The 22,358-nt window shown below is 41.4% G+C and overlaps 2 protein-coding genes and 1 long non-coding RNA gene across 6 annotated transcripts in view; 2 read left to right on the forward strand and 1 right to left on the reverse strand.

Moving 5' to 3' along the window:
• The first annotated feature begins 534 nt into the window (after positions 1 to 534).
• On the forward strand, positions 535 to 13,477 carry c10h8orf82 (chromosome 10 C8orf82 homolog). Its single transcript, XM_054789479.1, has 3 exons — positions 535 to 827; positions 899 to 947; positions 2,447 to 13,477. Exons 1-3 carry the CDS (start codon positions 660 to 662, stop codon positions 2,917 to 2,919), a joined length of 690 nt encoding a protein of 229 aa, XP_054645454.1. The 5' UTR covers positions 535 to 659; the 3' UTR covers positions 2,920 to 13,477.
• The window catches only part of LOC129188640 (carboxyl-terminal PDZ ligand of neuronal nitric oxide synthase protein-like), a 99,005-nt gene continuing 84,813 nt past the window's right edge, over positions 8,167 to 22,358 (reverse strand). For all 4 annotated transcript variants that reach the window (XM_054789473.1, XM_054789474.1, XM_054789476.1 and 1 more), the window contains 3 exons: positions 16,028 to 16,224; positions 15,836 to 15,957; positions 8,167 to 14,858 (listed from right to left, as the gene is read on the reverse strand). In XM_054789473.1, coding sequence (XP_054645448.1) covers positions 14,243 to 14,858; positions 15,836 to 15,957; positions 16,028 to 16,224 — 935 coding nt within the window. In that variant the 3' untranslated portion in view covers positions 8,167 to 14,242. The remainder of the gene's footprint in view (positions 14,859 to 15,835; positions 15,958 to 16,027; positions 16,225 to 22,358) is intronic.
• Positions 16,874 to 18,708, forward strand: LOC129188643 (uncharacterized). The gene is made up of 3 exons (XR_008572681.1): positions 16,874 to 17,319; positions 17,409 to 17,575; positions 18,231 to 18,708. It is a non-coding gene; the product is annotated as an uncharacterized LOC129188643 (long non-coding RNA).

A 22,358-nucleotide genomic window follows, 5' to 3' on the forward strand; every position in this document is an offset into this window, starting at 1 on the left:
CATGTGTATTAATTCAAATATAGCAAATATTTTCTTCCTTCTGACAGTATTGAGGGACGTATTGATTGACGTTCAAATGTACTCTCGTGCTATGGTGTATTCAAGTGAGTTTGTGCAATCAGACAACAGCAACTTCTCTCCCAGTCGGAGTTATTGAATATTGGTATGCAGTATTTTGGTGCATTAATACATTTGAACTGAAGCATAGAAAACTATCGCACAATAAATGTTTTCATGTTGCAAATTCCACACACACTCACAGTAGAAGAGAGTGAGTTGGGTGGGCTTTACAGTTGCCAACGGCAAATTTTTGCATCTGTCCGATAAGAAGGCTAGTACTGTTGATACCGATACTTTTTACTTGAAAGTTTTCAAGATAATTGAATTATTTTTTGTTGTTACCTTTAATTTGCTTATTATGATTATGGTCAGAGTAATGCACATATTTAAACAAAGCATTTTATTAACATGGCGCTACATTTTGTATCCACTAAGTGGCAGTATTCAAAAAGAAAAAACAACATAGAAGTATTTCCGGGTTACACCATGACGACAAAGTTGCATGTTGGTATGGAGGTTATTTACTGATATAACAACTTTCCTTGGCCACACCAGGTGTCATTTGCACTGGAATAAAAGAACAGTTTGAGCCTGAGCTCATGTTGTTTTTTCGGACTACTGCGGGTCTCCGCAGTCCGCTTCTAACCAGTTTACGCAGCTTCCCCTGCGGCTCGAGCACCTCCAGAACCGCCGCTGCATACATCCAGGGCCAGAGCCCAGAAGCGCGTATTCGAGAGTACTTCTACTACATTGACCACCAAGGACAGGTGAGAGATATTTTTACACATCGTATCAAATCAGTGTTCCTTCCGTCACATGGCTTGTGGTCCACTTGCAGTTGTTCCTGGATGACACCAAAGTCAAGAACTTTGTCACCTGCTTCAAAGGTATAAAAACCTCAACACAAGCAGCATGCTGTTTTTTTATTTATCAGATGTAGACGTCATTGTAATTTAAATGCAACCTTCATTAGAGACGTAAAGAGTTCATTTGCTTCGTTCAGGTTGTTTTTAATTGAATATATCAGTTTGTTGAAAAATAATAGCTCTTGGGCTCTACGTATCTCAGCTCGCGCGCTTACATGCTTGCACTCAAGTACATAAGTGCGTACTAAGAAGTAAGGCACAGTGCAATGTGCTGTCCGACCCGGATCAACCGACAAACACGATCGGTTCTGCACATGCGCAAGACCTACGTAAGGGCCTCCATTGGCACATTTTTTCGACAGCGCTTCTATGACTTGCTCTATTATTTATTATTTTTGAAATGTATGAATATAAATGGTCAATAACCATACTTCATATATATAATATATTGTTGAGTTATTTTCTTAGTGACTCTTATTAAAAGACTTTGCTAGCATGCGGATGTTTCTATCATCTTCATTCACCAAGAGTGACACTACGTAAAAATGTACGTAATACACGTAGCACATGTGCATGTGCGCCACAGATGTAAACGTCATACCCGGTCACATATAATATACATAAATAAATACAACTACAGATACAATAAACCATATAAAATAACACATAAAGTGCAGTGATATTTAAAATGTAAACAACTGTAAGCAGAGAGCAAAGATGGGTTCATCTAGAAGTACGATCCATCCAAGCATATCTTGCTTGGTTTTTGAATTTTAAAACTTAATTTATACAACCAGGAAAAGAGGGCTTATAATTTTCCACTTGCACCATGGATATGGTATATGAAAAAAATCTTATGTTGTAATTTCTCCAATCTAAATTAGGCATTTTGGGAGTCAGGGGAGATGACGTATATTGCACATAGTACAGTTCATGTTGCCTGACGTTACGGTCTGTAACTGCCATAAAATAGACTGACGCATGATGTAGTTTACACATGCGTAGTACAAATTGAGTTGCCTAACATGTGACTCCCAAATAATAGGCCGACCGTTGTAGACGCGTTCTGCACATGCATAGAACCGATCAGCGGGTCTGGGCACCCTCACGGAAAAGTTCTTCCTGTGCCACTGTAATAAATATTTGTCAAAAACACTTCTGTTTAATAACTGAACAAACCCAGCAGAAGGTGTCAATCTGTGCAGTTTGACAAAAATGATTGCACAGTCACTGTAAACCAGGGATGTCCAAAATGCGGGCTGGGGGCCATTTGCACCTACAGTGTCTGCAATCAAACGACTAAGTTTGGAAGTCTGTAAATTGATGAACAATTAACAGAACTTGGAATTCAAAGCGTCATCATACATGATAAAATAGTGTCAATTTTGTAAAGTGAGCACTTTCACACTGACAATATGGGCACATGTTGTGAATAATAATAGTAATAATAACAATATCATATCTGGGTCGTCAAGTGTGAGTCCATAGTGATGTTATTCGTGGTCTTCCTTTGTCACCAGACAAACAGTTCCTGGCTTTCTTCTTCAGTCGTTTGCGTGTAAATCAGAGTGGACGTTACACTGAGGATTTCCCCTTCCTGTCTCTGTGTGGGAGGGAGAGGAACTTCCTGCGCTGTGATGACCGACCAGTGGTATTCACCCACCTGCTGCAGGCCATCACTGGAGACCAGGAGCTTCTATCGTTCTGCGGCGGCGCAGAGAAGCTGACTGCGCCCTTCCGTCCTGAAGCGCTTTATATGCATCCAACCAGCGGGCGAGTTTACCACCCCTGCTTGGAGCGGACAGGTGGCGTCGGCCTGGTGAGGTCCGCCCTGGCTATTGAACTCAGCTCGTTCTTTATTTACGCTTCAGAGCAGGGCCAATCGGGACCGCCCACACACTTCCTGTGGGGAGAACAGCAGCACTTACTGACCAATGAGCTGGCAGGAAGCTTCCCCACAGTGGAGGATGGCGGTGTAGCAGGAGTGCCTTAAAATCCAAATGAAGGATTGTGTGCGAAGTACTGCTAGAAGGATGATATAATGCCACTTGTTGTTTGGGATTGAACATTTCAACCATAATCATATCCTAAAACTAATAATGTTGTATTCCTCATTAGAGGACTTAAAATTGATGTTAATGGTGTGCAATTATATGAGAGCTGCCTTGTCCAGCAATATTAGAACCACTAAGTATGTGATACAGACAAAAAAAACACTGTTACATCTACTTGATTTCCAAACAGAATTTTATTCACTTCTGTCAATCAAGGCCACTTAAGTACATATATCAGACTAACTTTAGATTTGACAGTCTTGGGCTTCTTTTCGTTTAAATGTTCATGCATTTCATGTGATGGCCAGCAGGGGGAGACTCCCAACTTGCAAAAATGAGTACCTAGTAAAGTTTCCACAAGGAGTTCCAACATGACCCTACTAAACGTTTTACTGTGAAGTAAATTGATGAAAAATGTAGGTTCACCTACAATAATTCAATGGCATCCATTACAATATCAATATCCATTCCAATTGAGGTGTTTGTGCATCTGATGAACACTTCATGGAAATCAGAAAAGCGACAATAGCGTAAAACCCATGCATGTTGTTGCAATGTAGATTAGGCACTGTGGTTTTAGTTTGGTTCTGAGAGAATAAATAAAGAGAAACAATGTGTTAATTCGTGCTTTATACAAAGATGTGTGTTCTTAAAGTATCCTTTTTAAGGTGCTGATTTGAGTTGGAAAGGTGATGACGTAAGCCGAACGCATTCAGTACTGAACAGGAATGGTTGATTGACAAAGGTCTAAAGTCCCTCAGCCAATCAGGATGCAGACACAACACGTGGGTTCTCCCTTAGACAATCAGGATGCAGACACAACACGTGGGTTCTCCCTTAGCCAATCAGGACGCAGAACCCAATACACATGCTGTTAAAAAAAAAAAATCCGCAAAACAGGAAGTCTGCGAAAAGTGAACCACGATGGGAACACGATTCTGATTACGGATAAACTAACTCAGCGGTAAGATGCCCATATCTATAACGAAAGTTCTAAGCTGACTTGTAGTGGATAGTTATGTAGAAAAAAAGTGAACTGCTTAATGGCATTGCTTCGCATCCTGAACTCCACTATAGAAATGTGTGTTTTCTACGCCTCCGCCTGTTAAACTATTATTTCACGATTAATTGCAAAATGTGTCCATTGCTGAAACCTTTTTAATATGTTGCCTTGACTTCGGCTGCATTGTCTTTTGCATAACAACTTCCATTTCTTGTATATCGGTAGGGCGCATGACGGCCGAGTGGTTAGCATGTTGGCTACACAGTCAGGAAACTGGGAAGACTGGGGTTCGAATATCCGCTTGGGCATCTCTGTGTGGAGTTTGCATGATCTCCCCGTGCGTGGATTTTCTCCGGGTACTCCGGTTTCCACCCACATTCCAAAAACATGCACATTGGGTTAATTGCCGAAATTGTATGAATGTGAGGGTGAATGGTTGTTTGTCTATATGTGCTCTGCGATTGTCTGGCGACCGGTCCAGGGTGTACCCCGCCACTCGCCAGAAGTCAACTGGGATAGGCGGCATAGAAAAAAGATGGATGTATATCGGTAATGCTTGATAGCAAACGCTGTGTGTCTAATGAACACTCCGTAGCTATTTTGACTGACATATTACTGGTACTCTGGTCATGTACACAACTATTGAGGAATTATGTGTAACTATCTTTATTGTCATTTTGAATTGAATTGTGAATTACTGATATCAAGCGCATGGAGGAGATAGGAGATGTGGAGGAGGCCGGCCATAGCAACCCGAGCACTGCCACAGCGCTGCAAAATGATCACTAATGTGCTGCTCAAACGCCCCATGAGGGTTGCATGAAAGCCTGACATCTATACATGGGGAATGTGCTCACAACATTGTGTAGCAATATAGTCGTTTTCCAGAGAACACCAAGTTGGCCATTGGTGCTCTGTCAAGTCACGGGTTAGTGCAGATTCAGACAGCACATGTGACAGACGAGTAGAATATGTAGAATGTTCTGCAGCCTGTAACATCCGCCAGCATGACCGCTTTAGCAGTGGGTCAGTGATGTTCTGTCTGGGGAGGCATATCCGTAGAGGGCCACACAGACCTGACCTGACCTGACCTGACCTTACTGCCGGGAAGAGAGCACCAGCATATGGTCTAAGGCACAGACCATATGCTGGTGCTGTGGGCCCTGGGTTCCTTCTGGTGAATATGGCTGGAGGTCCATCACCTTTACACTCAGCTTCTTCAGCAAAGCAGGTTTCATCCTGGAGGTGTGTTTGAGGTCCTTATGTTGGAATACTGCCCTGAGGCCCAGTTTCCAAAGGGAGGGCATCGTGTTCTGCTTCAGTTTGTCACAATACATGTTTGCATTCATGTTTCCCTCAATGAACTCTTCTCCCCAGTGCCGGCAGCACTCATGCAGCCCCGTACCATGACACTCCCACCACCATGCTTGACTGTAAGCAAACTTTTTGCAGGCGTTCCCTTTGCGTCATCTTTAGAAGAGGCTTCATTCTGAGATGACAGCCAACGTGCCCGCTGTGCTTCAACTCAGTTTCATGATGTTGGCAATCTTCTTATTGCCTACTACATCTTTATGGAGAGACATCAAACTCATTTGCACGGCGGGCCTCTTGACAGTTCTGGTTGCCCTCAGAGAGCCGCAGCTCTGCCAACAATCTGTTCAGGTTGTCTTAGAAGACGTTTCGCCTCTCATCCGAGCAGGCTTCATGAGTTCATGCTCAAAGACCAGATAGGACGGCATGTTGGCCACAGTCAGGAGACCTGGAAGACCTGCTTTCGGATCTCCGTTGGGCATCGGTATTGGTTATGAAGTGCTGTACACTATTGGTATTTCGGATATCAGTAAAAAAGCCAAATATCGAGCATCTCTTCTCATAGCAGTCTTGTTTGTTTCTCCACTTTCAACATGTAGCAGAAGTGGGGCACTTGAACTCAATAATTTAGGTCTGCCAACCGCCAGCCAACATTCCTGCAGATGTGACTTTGTTCAAAGGCGGTAATTTCTTTGCAGGTCATGCATACATTCATCTCGCTTAAATGATTCAACGGTCACAATACATGCGGGGTCTATGCTAATTGGACGTGCACACAACTTGTTGAGCTCCAAAGCCGAAGTCAAGTCAAGTTTTTCTTTGCATCGATAAGGTCTTCATGGATGATCTTGGTATCAAAGGATGGTTACTGTAAATGGGAAAACGTATCATTGCTACAGGATAAAAGTAAATAAAGCAGCTTATTCAGTGAGCGTTAGCAGCGATGATACTTGTACTGTTGGAAGGGCTAATTAGTGTTTTGTTTTATGAAATGATTCATAACATATGCTGGTCTTGGACCGCTTGTTTGTTTTCTCAACATTTTCCCGTTAAGTGCTTGTGGTTTTAATAGTCTTCTCTTTTTCTAGAATTGGTTTAGCTGAGCTTTTAGCCGACGTTCCGTGGGTGTATGGCATGTGTGTACAGTCGTCCTTCGTTTGTAGTGGTTCATTGGTTCCAGACCCGGCCGCGATAAATGAATTTGATAGGATATGGGATTCAATGTTAATAAATTGAATATTTTCACAATTAGAGCATAGAAAACCCATCTAATCTAAATACGTCTTTGTTAACATCCTTAGAGCCCTGTAGACATAAAATAACACCCCTATAGTCACTTTACATTCCTATTGCTCATTGTTTACACCACATTGCGCAACTCATACGCTGCCGGGACTCAAGACGGCCGCTAGCTAGCACGCTAACAAGCTAGAGAGCTAACCAGTTAGCCTCAAACTTATTTCTTCTAAGTTTAAGAAGCCCAAAACTTACCACTTCCCCACGGAATCAGAGAACTTTTGTTCACTCTATCATGTCGGACATGCCACGGCTGAGTCCATGCAGTGTTAAGGTTATGTAATGTAAGCTAATGTCTCATCAATGTTTTGTGTCATTACTCCCACCTAGTGACCAGAATACGACATATCACCTGTATTTCAATATGACTTGACGAATAATAGACCATAGTCTACCACAAACAGCAATTCATTAATTTCTGGAAAAAAGCGATATCGTTAGGAAGCAATAATTGAACCGTGACTGTATTAATAATGTTAGAGCAGTTGCCATAGCAGCAAATAGGATCAGGCGGTTTCAATGATTTTAAGCCTCGTCGGGAATCGTACACCTTCAACATGACGATCACCTGTATTTCTCGCGTGTCTGAAATTTGGTCAACAGTTATGACTGTTCGTCGCCTGTTCCCCCCTCTCTGTGTACACGTGAGCGCTTAAGTCGATAACTTTGACTTTCATTTGTGGGTGATTTACCCTTCCGGTGTTCAATCAAAGCTTACAAAATGAAATCATTTTTATCTTTGCGACATTTTGCGTGGTTTTATTTCGTCACGTCTGGACTACTGTAATGCACTTTACTTTGGAATAAGCCACAAATTACGCTCTCGCTTACAGGTAGTCCAGAACTCTGCGGCACGGCTTTTAACAGGAGCCAAAAAGAGGGAGCACATCACCCCAATTCTAGCCTCCCTGCACTGGTTGCTTGTGCGTTTTAGAATTGATTTTAAGATTTTATTGTTTGTTTTTAGGGCGTTGAATGGACTGGCCCACTCCAGCGTGCACACTGAAGTCCGAAGGCCAGCTCTAACTGGTGGTGCCTAAGACCAGACTTAAGACCAGGGTAGACCGGGACTTTTCTGTACTTGTCCCCAAGCTGTGGAACACTCTCCCCCCTCATGTAAAAAACGGCCCCCACAATTGAAAGCTTTAAGTCTCGTCTTAAAACCCACTTTCATTCTCTGGCTTTTAACTCGGCGTGAGTCGTGTGGTCCTCTGTGTCTTTTATTCTTTTCTTTTTAGTTTTTATAGGTTTTATTTATTCTAGTGTTTTTCCCTTGTATTTATTGTTTTTACTCGTTGTTTCAAATATTTCACAATTTTAAGCGTTTTGTTTTTATTTGATCTTTTAGTTTTTATTGTAGTAATTTGTATTTTTACTTTACTTCTTTATTTATTATTGTATTTCATTCTTATTTATAGTTTTACTAGCCCGTGCAGCACTTTGGGAACAGCGTTTATAAAATGTGCTGTATAAATAAAGTGGATTGGATTGGAAAAGGTCTCACCTCAATCCTTTGCACACGGCTGGTGAGGAGTTGCAAAAACTAATGCTGAGGAAGAAACACAGGAACACAAACTTTTGAATTCACTCTATTTTCAGATGTCTTCAAGCTGTACAGTCATTACATGAGTTCTATGTTTGAAAAATAAAAAATAAAATATCCACAATCGAAAACTTATCAAAACTATCTTTGTTACACAAAAAAAATATATTTAAAAAGTAAATGAACCAAGATTAAGAAGCTCTTTTGTGCCGTCATGGAATCCTTCACGCATTACCTTTCTTCATTTGTCGGAATTACAGAATCTGATGAGCGTTGAACAAGAAAAGTAGAAAGCGATATCTTTCTGTTCTTATCTAGACTACAAAAACTATTTTCACATTCACACATATTGTAGAAAATACTTCTATTTGTATACAATGTACACCAATGTTGCGTCATCATCAGTACAAACAAGGACTTTTTTTTTTAAACCCATAAGAATCCACGCCACCGACACTTCCAACGTCTTCAAATGTATCGAATGCTGCTGCAGTCTGAATGTTGGGGTTGTGTATAACTGTCCCAAAGTTCCCACAAATCTCCCGCAGACCAGGGGGTGGGCGTGGGGGGTTCGCAAATAATTGGGTAAAAACGTTGACTCCGATCTGCGATTGGCTGGTGACCAGTCCAGGGTGTACCCCGCCTCTCGCCCAAAGTCAGCTGGGATAGGCTCCAGCATGCCCCCGCGACCCTAATGAGGATAAGCGGCGAAAATAGATGAATGGTTTTACTCCGGTTGCACAAAATCCTTGAAATTGCCAAGAAATGCGGCAGGACTCAGATGCCAAGTTTACTTCCGTAAACACACTCACACGCGTGTGACATCGTGTCTTGTGTGCATGCACGTTACTCCCCTTACACATTGGGTTCACATTACACACAGCTGCAAAAAAATAAATAAAAATAATACATAAAAAATACCTACGTAAAAAGATTGGATTTTAATTGGGTATCGTACACTGCAGTGCGAACATACTGTAGCCCGTGAGCACCTTTCCCCAGCTCTCGCACAGCAAAACACACCATTCAATGACGTACAGGTCAGATATGCCTGACTCGGACGCTCAGACTGCAGTAGCATCGAAAACATTTACATCCACATCCAAAAGAGGCCTGGCTTGCATTTGGAAAAAATCGGAATTATACTGTTCACATTGACACACGTCATGAAAACAAATCAGACACAGATCACACATAAGCAAGAACAGAATAGCGTAGCCTAAGTGACGTAGACGAAACATTTTGGGGTGACAGTCGTGTGACTATCCCAGGATACGGCTTCCCCAAAATGTCAGGAAAGCTAGCGAATTCCCAAAATGCTTATTTTTTGCCATTAAAAAGGTCACCCATTTAACAAATCTCATACTGGTGTCAAATATTACAACTCGACTGTTCTTACTATATTTCTTGAATGAATCAACATAAAACAAAACCCGTAAAATTGCTATGGAAAGCCTGGCGTGACGCATTTGTCGCAATAGCAACAGTGGTCACAAGCCACTCGATGTCGAAATGATGTCACCGTTTCAATTATTTTCACTATTTTAGATATCAGAAATGCGTTGTATGTGTTCCACTTGGCGTGTGGTATATCCCCCACAATTTCCCTTGAAGCAGAAATGGGTTCTTATGAGTTCAAGATTAAAAATGTGGTCGCTCGCGTCTTTTCGTGAGTTTTTACAGCCTGACGCAATCGGAGCAGCCACTCTGTGTCGTCGTTTTGCTTTTACTTTGATTAATACAAGCAGCTGTGTTTGTATCTTCGCCTGCGTGTGTCAGGTTTTATGCATCAGGTCAACGGCTCTCTCCTCCCGGCCCTCCGTAGTCTCAGCGTGTGTGACTGAGGCCGACGGGGACGTAAAGTTACAGCTTGAAAGTTAACAAGGACTTTTGGGGACACAAGCATGCACGACAAAGAGACAAAGACGGCGACAGAAATAGACGGACAAAGTGTCTTTTCTAGTTCATCTTGGCATTCCTTTCATTGAGGCGGCCACAACCCTAACGACCGTTGGCTTTGTGTCTTGTGGGGATTTTTGTTAGTTTGGGAGATCACTGTGGTCACTTTTAAAGGCCACTTCAGCACCTCACAGTAAACACGAGTCTCCTTGCATGGGTGCAAAGTATCTCAAATATTTCTTACTACACTGAGAAAGGCGCGAAATAGGAAGCAATTTGTGTCCCACAAAAGGTGCAATCTACATTAATGTACTTCTATGACTGGACCTTTTCCAGGGACGAAAAAGTGCAGCTATTGAGTAACAAGCTTGAACGCGTAAAAGCACAATGGTGCACTTGTAAAGTATTTTGTAACGTATGCAAAGATATAAACACATTCCTGCAGCAAGCCGAGAAAGCAAACGAACAAATAACCCTAAAGTGGGCCAGGAAAGTCCAAAGACTTCCAAACGGATCTGAAATAAATGACAAAAAACACATTGTACAAAGTTGAACTGTATAAGTATACTGTACGTATATCTTCAGCCGTAGCGACAACTGATCAAATATAACATCCGGAAATAAAAACTGTTGAAAAAAATCAATGAACATTCATCAAGGAAGCCAAGCAACTGTTTGACAAGGAGCTCAGCGGTGGAAGCTATAGAACAAAAAAAAAAAAAAAAGAAAAGACTAAAGACCTTGGTGGAGGTACGAGATAGAAACAATACATTCAAGCATTGGGAAAAAAAAAAAAAAAAAAGTCAGACAACTTGTAAAAAAAAATAACAGAAGGCACACATTTGTCTTTGGTCTGTTGCTTTATGTTATCTCATTTCTGCGGAAATGTCGTTGGTCTCATTTTTTCCATTTGCAATCGTGTCATGAATACCACGGTTTTACTGGATGCTGTGATTGCATCCTGAACAATGATTATTAGTGCGCTGTTTGGAAAATATGCACACAATTTCTACTACACTGATCATTTTGACCAAGTACAGGAGGTTTGGAAATCCATTTGTGTCCGCCGCCATCACGCAGGTTAATTACCGTGGGAAGCGTCTTCAACGTCTTCTGTTTTGCTTTTAACGCGCACCAGCTGCAAAGCGAGAAGCTAGGGTGTAGTTACGGCACCAAATTACGCCACGTGACTTAAACCTTATTAACTCATTCAATACCAAAGACGTAGTTACACCTTTTTATAATCCCAAACGCCCGATCCCGATTTGAAGGTTTTTTTTGGCGTGAGAGGCAAAAAGACGCAACTCTCCACCAATGCATTAACACTTCGGAGCACTTTTAAGCCGTAAAAACGACCACAAGGTGGGAGAAGTGCGTTTGGTAAGAGCTCGGCAGGGGTCATCTTAACGGACGAATCACACGACAGGAAGGAAAAACTGAGAGAGCGAGGAGGAGTGTAGCGTGCAGGTTGAGCACGGTAGGGAAATTTTAATGCGTGGACGCGCATAGTTTAGTTCCAAATGTGAAAATTGTAAATAGTTCACGGTGTTATATTTGTAAATAAATTGTTATTTTGATGTGAAACAAACCCCTTTGTTGCTTTGTTGCTGTTTAGTTGTTCAGATATTTCAGCTGTCACAAAAGCAAAAAAAAAAAAATGTGTCAAAGTGAAAGTTTTGCTTGTATCTCTTCACAAAAAGCTTGTTTTCTCCCTTTTATAGTCAGGAGCTGATATTTTCCTGAAACTGTTCTACTGCTGATTACTAAAGAACAGGAAAAGGTAGAAACAAACTTTTTTTTCCTGATGAAAGACGGGAGTCTAATCGTTCTTTTGGTACGTTCCATGTTCATGTAGCCATAGAACACAACATTCTGTGTGCCTTGAAACATCAGTCAAAATTGTCTAAAACGGACGGTACTGAAGGGGTTGTCTTCTGAAAAATGGCTGGGATTGAATGAGTTAAGTTAATTATGTACTGATTATGTACTGATTTCTAAAAAAAAAAGTCATGTGGTGTCCAATCATCAAGGTTTTGTCAGTGGTTGAAAAACACGGGCGCAATATACACTAAGTCCCCTACTAACGAACATCCGATGTGCGAACACTCGTAGATACGAACACAAGCCGACTGGTCTATTTTTTTTCATGATTTTTTTTAGAAAATTGCCATATTTTGTCATTTAAATTTTTTCGAAATACAAAGGCGCTATTTTTGTATTGCGGGCCATTCCGCCGCTACGAATGGTGGGTAGCAGCATCCCTCTCGCGCAATCTTTCATAGTTCGTCTGCACTTGTCGCTGATAACGTCTCGGCGCACGCCGTTTGTACCCCATTCGGTACTTTACAGAGACGTTTGTTTTCCGTTATCATGGCTGATAAATCGAGTGCAAGTAGTAGTAGTAGTGGCAGGAAACGTCAAGCAATTTCTATGGAAACGACGGTGGCCATCATCAGGAAGTTGGACGGTGGCGAGAAAATGGCTACTGTAGCGCGTGCTTATGGAGTGAATCGCTCAACTATAGCAACAATTTACAAAGGCAAGGTTCGAATTATGGAACATGTGAAGACTTCGACGAAGATTTGTCCTTTCTTCAATAATTCCTTCTCCTGCTCCACCACCACCACCACCGACATATGCTCGACCACTCCTCTTCAGAGGTAAATAACATTTATCATTACGTATTATTATATCATTTTTATTATTGTTTTTTCCATTAATTATCCTCGTTTAATATTACTACTGCATCCAAACTCATATTTACATACATACACATATATGTATATATGTATACACGTACATGTAGTACCTATATCATCGGTAATATTACCTTTTCCCCGACTTAAGAACGGTCGTCTGGAACCAGTTGTGTTCGTTAGTTTGGGACTTAGTGTAGTTTAACGTCTTTGCAGGGACTTACTACAACTAACAAGTCTTTGACCATGTGTCAAATGATTCTAAAACTTTTATGGATTACATGTATGGAAGCATGTAAACGGCAAATCCATTTCACTTGTATCGTGCTGAGTTCTTCATCAAACGAATGAAAGGATGATCTACAATGTCGCATTCACCTGTACGCATATTATCACTGTCAGTCCTTTGCAGCAATGGCTGCGGTCACACTTTACAATAAGGTACACAAAAATACAGTAGTAACTGAGGAACTAATGAAGAACTAGTGAGGAACTAGTGAAATTTAGACTAGTTACCGAGGAACTAATGAAGAACTAATGAGCAGAGTAGTTACCGAGGAACTAATGAAGAACTAATGAGCAGAGTAGTTACTGAGGAACTAATGAAGAACTAGTGAGGAACTAGTGAAATTTAGACTAGTTACCGAGGAACTAATGAAGAACTAATGAGCAGAGTAGTTACTGAGGAACGAAGCCACATCAATTTAGAGTACTTACTGAGGAACTAATGAGTAACTAATGAGTAGTGGTTAGGGTTAGGTAGGTTCGTTCCTCATTTACTACTTTTTACATTTTTGTAATTTTGTGTACCTTATTGTAAAGTGTTACCATGGCTGCTGATCCAAATTAATCCTTTTATACGGCTAAATGATTATTAGAGAAGCATTTTGCAATTATGTTGCACAGCTGAAAACATTGCACTGAAGCATCAGCAGTTCAAAACGAACAGAAAAAAATGAGCCGTCTTCAGGCACCCGTCCATCTATTGTGCGATTATTCGGTGCAAGGAAACTTAAAATCTCTTACCATGCTGTTAACTGCAGAGAGCAGCACAAACTGTCTAACAAGGGCAGCAAAATGAAAGGGGGCCCCTGATGCACAAGAAGACAAATATCTGAAATTGTGTAGTTAGAGGGAAAGCGCCTCACAGGTCAGCCGGCAGCTGCACTAAATATTCCTCGCCAAACACCACAGTCAGCATCGTCATCATGTATCAGGATGCTGGATTCACAGTGGTGTTAATTCAAGACATTATTATTACAAAATCATTTTTCCAACTATGTTTAAACTAAAAGTCAGACGAACCCTAGCAATCCAGACTTTAAAATTCTTGTCTGAATTTAAAAAGCTCCTAAAAGATAAAAAAAATCGTATTTGCCCTGTTTCTTAAATCACTTATTTCCTTTTCCTGGTGTTGTGGAGCATGATGAAACTAATTTCAAAGCTTTTGGTTGGAGTGTATTTGAACTGCATTCAGAATGGAAATAGACTGGTGGGAATCATACTGGGAGTGGTTATTCAAAGGACAGCAGGTCTGGGTGCGGCTCCGTGTCGTCGAGGCCCACTTCACTGTCTTTCCTGCAGGGACTGCCGTTGGCCAACAAGATTTCCTCATCCGGGCCGATGTGACAGGGAGTTTTGCCGGAGCTGGGGGTGGAGGCCAGTCTGGAGTCCAGACCTGATGGCTTTTGCCAGACATCGCAGGTTTTGGCTCTCGGCTCCAGCAGAGGAGGATCTTTGTTGATGAGGTCTGGCACAGACAGGTGGAGCTGGTGTTCCTCTGCATCTCCTCCACTTGGCTCATCGCTACATACCACTGTGTCCACCTTTCCATTGCTGTCCATTTCTGTCTCCCCCCCTGGAGACGTCTTATCAGCTTGGTCAATACAGCTGATCTCTGCTGATGCATCATCCAGCTCACAATTCTGCACATCGTCATCGCTTCTTGGCTCCTCCTTGATAATAAGGGGTGTCTTGTCGGGCGAGGACGAGTCTGCGGCGTCCAGAGTGGAGACCACAGGGTCAGAGGAGATCATCATGTCCTGGGTGGTCTTTAATGCCCGAGGGAGGCGCTTCTTTCCCGATGGTGGTGGTGGCTCCAACCGAGGGATGGAGTCGAAGGATATGTGACTGGACGTGAGGGAGTGGAGAATGTTGGAGATAAGAAATGGAAAGTTGGGAGCGGGGCTGACACAGAGAAAGAGAACATGCAAACTCCACACAAAAACATTAAATCTGAAAACTGCTAAACTGCGCACGCCTTTATTTTTCAAATGACTATAACGGTACCATAATGTACTTGTAACCGTGTACAGTCATTACATTGTGAGCTTCCAACAGTGCTGCTCTAAAAAGCTCAGGAACAATCCTGTCAGGAGGCCAAGCTGTGTGATCGTTAGTGTTTGGGAAAGGGATCTGGTGCTGCTACACACCCTAATCACTTGAGGCTAAGGGCAAACCTATCCACATGTTTTCATTCCCGATCCCGATACCTCAATTTGGATATCTTTTGATACAGCTACAATTCCCCAGGCGCCCACGCCAAAAGAACATCAGCAAATGTAGCTGGAGGGATATCACCGAACATAGCTGTCGCCACTGCACAGGCAATCAAGCGACACAGAACTCTTAACATCTCACATAATTTTGGGTCGCTCCATTATCATTATTGTTGATTTTATTTGAGGCAATAATAAACTCCTCTGTTCAGGCAAATATGGACTGGAAATGTCCACCGGTGGTGTCGGCAATTTCCGATTAGAGAATTATGCTGGTATCGTGTCCTGATACCGATACTGGATCAAATCGGCCTGATCTCGACTTGACTCCAGTTGAAAAATAAATGTCTACATACTGTGCAGTTTAAATGCAATCACAAAATAGTGCAGTGTATAAAATAAATAAAAAGTCCAGATAGTTGTGAGCACAGTGGTATAAGATAGGGGTCACTTTAATGTAGACGCAAATCGTCAGTCCAAGATAATATGATAGAGGCAATAGATTGAAAGTGGGCATTAAAACCTGCAGTGATTCTTGGGGAGTAATATTAAAGTGGGATTAAAGTCATTTTGTCCATCATCACATTAGCATATACTGTATGTGTGTACCTGTTTGGAGAATCTTGGTTGATTTGGTCCATGCAACTCCACACAGCACCAACGTTCTTGTTGACCTCAGTGACCCCGATGTCCCCATGACTGGACTCCTTCCTTCTCAACAGGTCGTTGACCTAAAATGACGGAAGGAAGGGTAAAATGTCAATGGGCCCACTTTTACTTCCACTAGAACTTACTGCTAACCTTTGCCCCGACAGCCTTTCCCAGATTAAAAGCATTTTTCAGCCTCTGTTGACCTCCAGAGGAAGGAGAGTCAGAGGAGCAGGCGCCCGTGTTAGAGTTAGGCGATGCTGCGGATCGTCTGGCAGAGGGTTGGCCTTGCCTCGGGGTCTGAGGACTCTGTTGCTGGGCAACAGAATTCTCAAACATACTTTGATCAACTGCAGAGAGAGAGGGAGAGAGATTTGAACTGAGTGTATGGAGCTGATATGCAAAGGTTGGCCAAGTCCTCACTCAACAAAACTGATGTCCTTTCGCTATATTCTGATGCTGAGGCATTTCGACATGATGCATTCACAACAACAAGTTGTACATATACTTGATTGTTTGAAGCAGCATTTTGAAAGATGCAGATTAAAGCTGTCACACTCCACAGACAAGAGCACAACACCCAATAGATGGTTGAGTCCTTTAAAGAGCAAAATGTCAGAATCATTTTGACAAAAGTCTTTGCCTCCTTCCTGATTTTGTATTTTTTGCATGTTTGTCGCACTTACATGTTTCAGATCAAACAAATTTTAAATATTAGCCTGAGAGCACGACTGAACACAAAATGCAGTTTTAAAGTGAAACGTTTTATTATTAAGGGAGAAAAAAAAATCAAAACCTACATGGCCCTGTGTGAAAAAGTGATTGTCGTCGCTGTGCTCTTGGGGTAATTTTGTTTGGTCGGCCACTCCTGGGAAGTTTTCACCATGTTTTTGCCATTTGTGGATAATGGCTCTCACTGTGGTTTGCTGGAGTCCCAAAACTTTATAAATGGCTTAATAACTTTTTCCAGATTGATAGATCTTAATTAATTTCAGTTAAGTTATGTGTTAAGGGGGGGGCAATCACTTTTTCCACACAGGGCCATGTAGGTTTGGATTTTTTTTCTCCCTTAATAATAAAAGGTTTCGTTTATAAACTGCATTTTGTGTTCAGTTGTTTTGTTATTAACTAACATTTAAATGTGCTTGGTGATCTGAAACATTTAAGTGTGACAAACATGCAAACAAAGAAATCAGGACGGGGGCAAGGACTTTGTCACACCACCGTACATACAACATCTAAATGACATCAGTTAGGCCATCCATTTTTGAATCCACAAACAAGACATTCATGAGAGAATCCATGCACTTCATGAAACCGGTGAAAAGGAACAAGGAATGGAAGGAACAACAGTAAAAAAACAGTGAAGTGAAGCTCAGGTGGTTTTCAATCCACCTGAGATGGAAGATCTTACCTCATGAAGAGGAACATTTCTCGGAAAGCAGGTAATGAAACAAGGCAAAGCAATCAGAATTCAGAGCATTTTAAACTCTCAAGAGGTAAAGCACGTTGAACTATTTTTGTTTAATCACAGGAATGCCTCTGATTCATGATGCACTGGGGCACAGGAGAGGGACCCTTAATGGCTTAGAGTGCAGTCTGGCAGTGGACACACGTCTGAGTGATACATTGTCTTGGCCAGATAAAAGGAGGGAAAAACATCGTCATTTGGAATCGGAAGCAGCCTCAAAATCTGGCAGAGTAAGTAACCTTGAAGCCGACCTGCATGCACAAGCATTTTACTTACGTCCCCAGAGATCGACAAAAACGCATTAGCCAGAGGACCACAGGAAATGAGATGAGGCATTATGAATCAACCCGGTACAGACAGCATTTACGTATGGCAAAGGTCAAGGAGATAAGGAAACAAATATGAGAAGGGTGAAAGAATTTATCTCAAACATACACATTTACAACAGTCATCAGATTGCCAACAAAAAAAAAAAAAACACTTAGTAGAATTTAACAAACACTGTGTGATGCCAAATCCTCTTTCATTCTTCATACACCCCTTCCAAGGTCAAAGTAAAGTTTTCCGTTTATCAGCACTGTACAGTTGTGGTACAAATACAGCATATGCATCCTGAAAATTCAAATTTTACATTTTCATATTAAAAGAATGGCATTATGCAATATATGATAAAAAAATAGAAGAAAGAAGAAATTACCGTAATTTCCGGTGTATATGCAGCCACTTTTTTCTCGCGCATGTATGGCTAAAATAACATGGAGCAGCTTCAGGAAGTGAAGTGGACGCTAATATCCCGTTTTGAAGTCTTATGCAGCGATCGAGTCTTGATCTGACACATCTTAAGTAAGTTTGATCAAGTGTAGAATTACTACAGCTTCTCTTTAGATGGCTCGGACCGCCAGCCGTCCACTATCACCAAAGGGTTTCGAATGGCTGGACGTCTGCATGATGAAGAGGACAGCTAAATTTGTGACAAAAGTGACACCGATAGCGACAACGAAAGAGGGAGCGAGACCGACGTGTGTGACGAAGGAATTATGAATCTGTTCAAATGTTCCGCTGAAGACGATGACTTTAGTGGGTTTAGTTCCCAGGAGGAGGATGTGGACGGAGATGAATGACTTTTCTGGCAGGCTACTATTTAACCAGCTGTATGACATGCACTGTTTGGGGAAAAACATTTATTTTATCAAAAATTAAAAGAAAAATTCTGTGTAACAAAGGGGTGTGTGTGTGTATGTCTGAGAGAGAGAGAGAAATATGCATGTCTGTGTCTGCTTCCGCCCAATAATAAGTGCACTTGTTTTTAATATTTACCATTTAAAGGCTTGTGGTTTGAAATGTGTACACATTTAGCTGATATTCTTCCGCATTGCCATGTCACGTGGCAATTACCATAGCAACACTGACAACTATTTGGAATGGAATATTTTCCACTGTTTTAGACAAAGCACTGCAGCGTGCTTATCTACCAGAGACATAACACATTCAAAGAACCTTTCACTTGGAAAAGATGCATCCTGTTGTTTTTATCTGTGCACACACACACAGTTTCTAGATATGCTACTTATGTAATCGCTGTCTGAGGAGTGATTAGCTGTCCAAACCGAGACTGACTGTAGTCAGTTTAAATTAACATCCCAAAGAACTAAAAAAAGGGACGTTTACACCCATTGTACCACCTCTTTGACAGAAGTGAGAAAAGAAAGCGGGACAGAATTTTTCGTCGGAGATCGATTGGACTTCGATAAACCTTCGCTGGCAGGTCATCGTTCTCTCCAGCACTGACACCGCAATTGCTGGTATCTACTCCTGTTTGAATTAAATTGCAACCTGTCCTTGAGACTTCTAGACTCATTTCAAAGCTGTTAGAATAAAAAAATAATGACGGGAATTTCGCCTTATAAGAGGGCTGGCCCCAACACAACCCAGCAGCCCCCAACTACCCAGCAGTTTTAATTGGTTAAAACATTATCAACACTGTAGCTTTAATCTTTCCTCAGTTTCAAATGAATCCTTGTTTTGTCCAACTTAGAACAAAATAATGGCTTTTAACACTTCAGCCTCTCATAGGCAATGAAGTCTCTCTTGCTCTTAAGAGTTAGAATGAAAGATCTCTGCCACACCTATTCGATTTTTTTTCCCTTCTAATGGGAGTCATGTCCCATTTTAGTAGCGGAATTAAGGATACATGTTCACCATGCATCACCCAAAACCATACTGTACAAGCATGGGGAAAACATGTAGAAAGGTTGAGCTGAGATTACAAAAAAAAATCCAATCTACCCGTGTCTCCATTGAGGTAGACATGCTAACCACTATTTCCAATAATCCGAGTGAATTTTGTCTAAATGTGGCCTGTGATTGACTGATGACCAATCCAGGATGCCCCAAGTCAGATGCGATAGTCGCAACCCTGAAGTAGTATAAAATTAACAAATGAGTAAAACCTTTCCAATAAAAGGGTTAGGTACTCCTACTAATCTAGGGTTGAAATGAAGTGTGATTACTTTTGACGAGACCGCCACAAAGCATTTTCTGGTTTATTATTCTAATTTTTGCAGCCATCTGCTCAGTAAATAGGCAGTAATGTTGAATGATGATACAATTAAGGCTTCAAATATGGCATACCTCTCTGGCACCAGATTTAGTATCTCAATGCGAATACTTTGGCAACGGTTGGTACTGTCACTCAGAGCAGGTGGGAACTACTTGCTCACACTCAAAAGTCTTCTCTGCCTTGAATTTTATCATATATTTAACTTCTCAACCCCCTCAGCCTGCTAGAAAAATCTAAGTAAAAAAATGTTTTTCTCTGCTTCTTCAAGGTCCACATGGATGATTGTGGTATCAAAATAATCAGGCTTTGATGAACGACAGATTAAAAACAGATTTATGTTGGGCAATTATGTCGAAAGACTGAACAGTTTCATGAGTCTGCAGAAAAAGAAAGCAAACCACTGACAAAGTATTACCATTTCTAATAATGATCGTGATAGTGATCGTTAAAAAGATGACATCAGAGCAATGGCAATGGATGCAAATGGTAATACCATGACATAACTGACATTTTTGCCTTTTTTTTTTAAAGCTTATACTGTACTAAATAATAGTTCAGCTATCCCAAATGAGCTGTGCATTGTGCTCATTAAATAACCAAAAATCTGGTAACCACGATTATCTTTATGTGTGTACTGTGATTTAGACCTCAACTAGCACGCCGAAACGGATTGTGTTTGACACGTTCCCTGAATCTGATGATTTCATCCTGGATATTGGAGAGAAAAAAAAAAGGACACAAAAACCTGACACCAATATTATGGTTTTATAGAGCGGCTCTGATATTAACTGTCATTACGTCCTGCAAAATGATTGCAGTGGAAGTCATTATTGATGGGCCGTTTGCAAAATACACACATCATTTCTGCTACACTGATAATGTTGACTAAGTTCAGGAACTTTAGAAATCCAAACACTATCGTTACCTCACGTGTCCGCTGCCATCACGCTCGTTAATTAGCGTGGGAAGCGCCTTCTGTTTTGCTTCTAAAACACACCAGCTACAAAGCAAGAAGCTAGGCTATAGTTATCTGGCCAAATTACTGCACGTGAATAAAACTTGACTAAACAGGGATGTTCCAATATTGGCTTTCTGCTTTTGCTTTGCAATTTGCTCCGTTTCCCCATCACCAGGCAATCTGCTTGAATCTACGTTCTTCTTCCTTAACTACGTTATACTGCATTAAGTACTACCTGTCCTTCATAGCTACGTATCAGTCTAATACTCAGCATCGGATGGGAAGTTTAGTCATCTAATTAGCAAACATTGTTTTGTCTCCTGTTCTCAGCAGTGCACAAAAGGGAAGTGTTTCTTAATCCACCTTTTTAGCATGTGGACAGTTTTACCTCCTGATTGTGTTTCCCAAGCCAAAAGAAGCAACAGAAATTAACTCTGTCTTTTCACTTCAAATACAACATAGTCGAAAAGTAGGGTTCAGAAAACCAAGGTCTTTGGTAAAAGCACTCATTTATGTCCCTTGGCATTTCCACAGCGTGTGTTACTTGCAAGACAAACAAAGGAGAAAAACACTGTCCCAGAAATAAGGCTGTTTATAATTAAGAATTCCTGTTGCAATTGTTTCAACAGACATCTAAGCAGAGCTCTTGACTTTTAATCAAGGACTGACAACAGTCTTAAGACACTACAATGCAACTACACTATATCGCATCTTTTACTCAAATTAAAGAGAGCACAACCTGTGATCAGCTTCACCTCTACACAAATTGGCCTTAACATACACCCAAAAAAGACAAAGGTGCTTAGAATAAATACAACAAACAAACCGTGTCACTTTGGGGGGTAATGCTTGAGAAGGGGTGGACAGCTTCACCTACCTGGGGAGCAACGTACACAAATCAGGAGGAACTGACGCAGATGTCAGAATAAGAATTGTCAATCTGGCGTTCATCAACCTTACCTCTCAGATCAAAGATAAGGATCTTGAACACAACAATTCAACCTGTACTTCTTTCTGTATGGGGATGAAACCTGGAGAACCACCCTAACCATCATATTTATAAACCTTTCTTTCTGAAGAATACTAAGAATCCATTATATCGATGTGACCCGCAACCAGCAGTTATAGGAAAGGACAAGTCAGCAGCTCATGGAACAGGAAATAATACAGAGACGTTAGTGTTGACAACCAAACAAAACAACACAAGGGCAGCGCTCAACTGGTACCCACGGGGCCGTAGAGGCTGACATCTGAAGGACGGGTAACGCCTGGCGGGAAGTAGAGAGACTGGCATAGGTCCAGCCTGGTTGGAGGAATCTTTTTGGTGGCCTACTGTACGTTCCAAGAAAAATGCTAAGCATAAGAAAGTAACACCTAATGGCTATTCTCAGCTGGGAAAATAGATCTTTGCAATCTACAACACTATTGCAGTTACCTCTCCCCTTGCATGTCAGCCCCATGACACATGCCAGCAAGCTAGTCTGTTCACCACAAA

This window comes from Dunckerocampus dactyliophorus, chromosome 10 (genome assembly GCF_027744805.1).
Source record: "Dunckerocampus dactyliophorus isolate RoL2022-P2 chromosome 10, RoL_Ddac_1.1, whole genome shotgun sequence".
In the NCBI taxonomy this organism is placed as follows: domain Eukaryota; kingdom Metazoa; phylum Chordata; class Actinopteri; order Syngnathiformes; family Syngnathidae; genus Dunckerocampus; species Dunckerocampus dactyliophorus.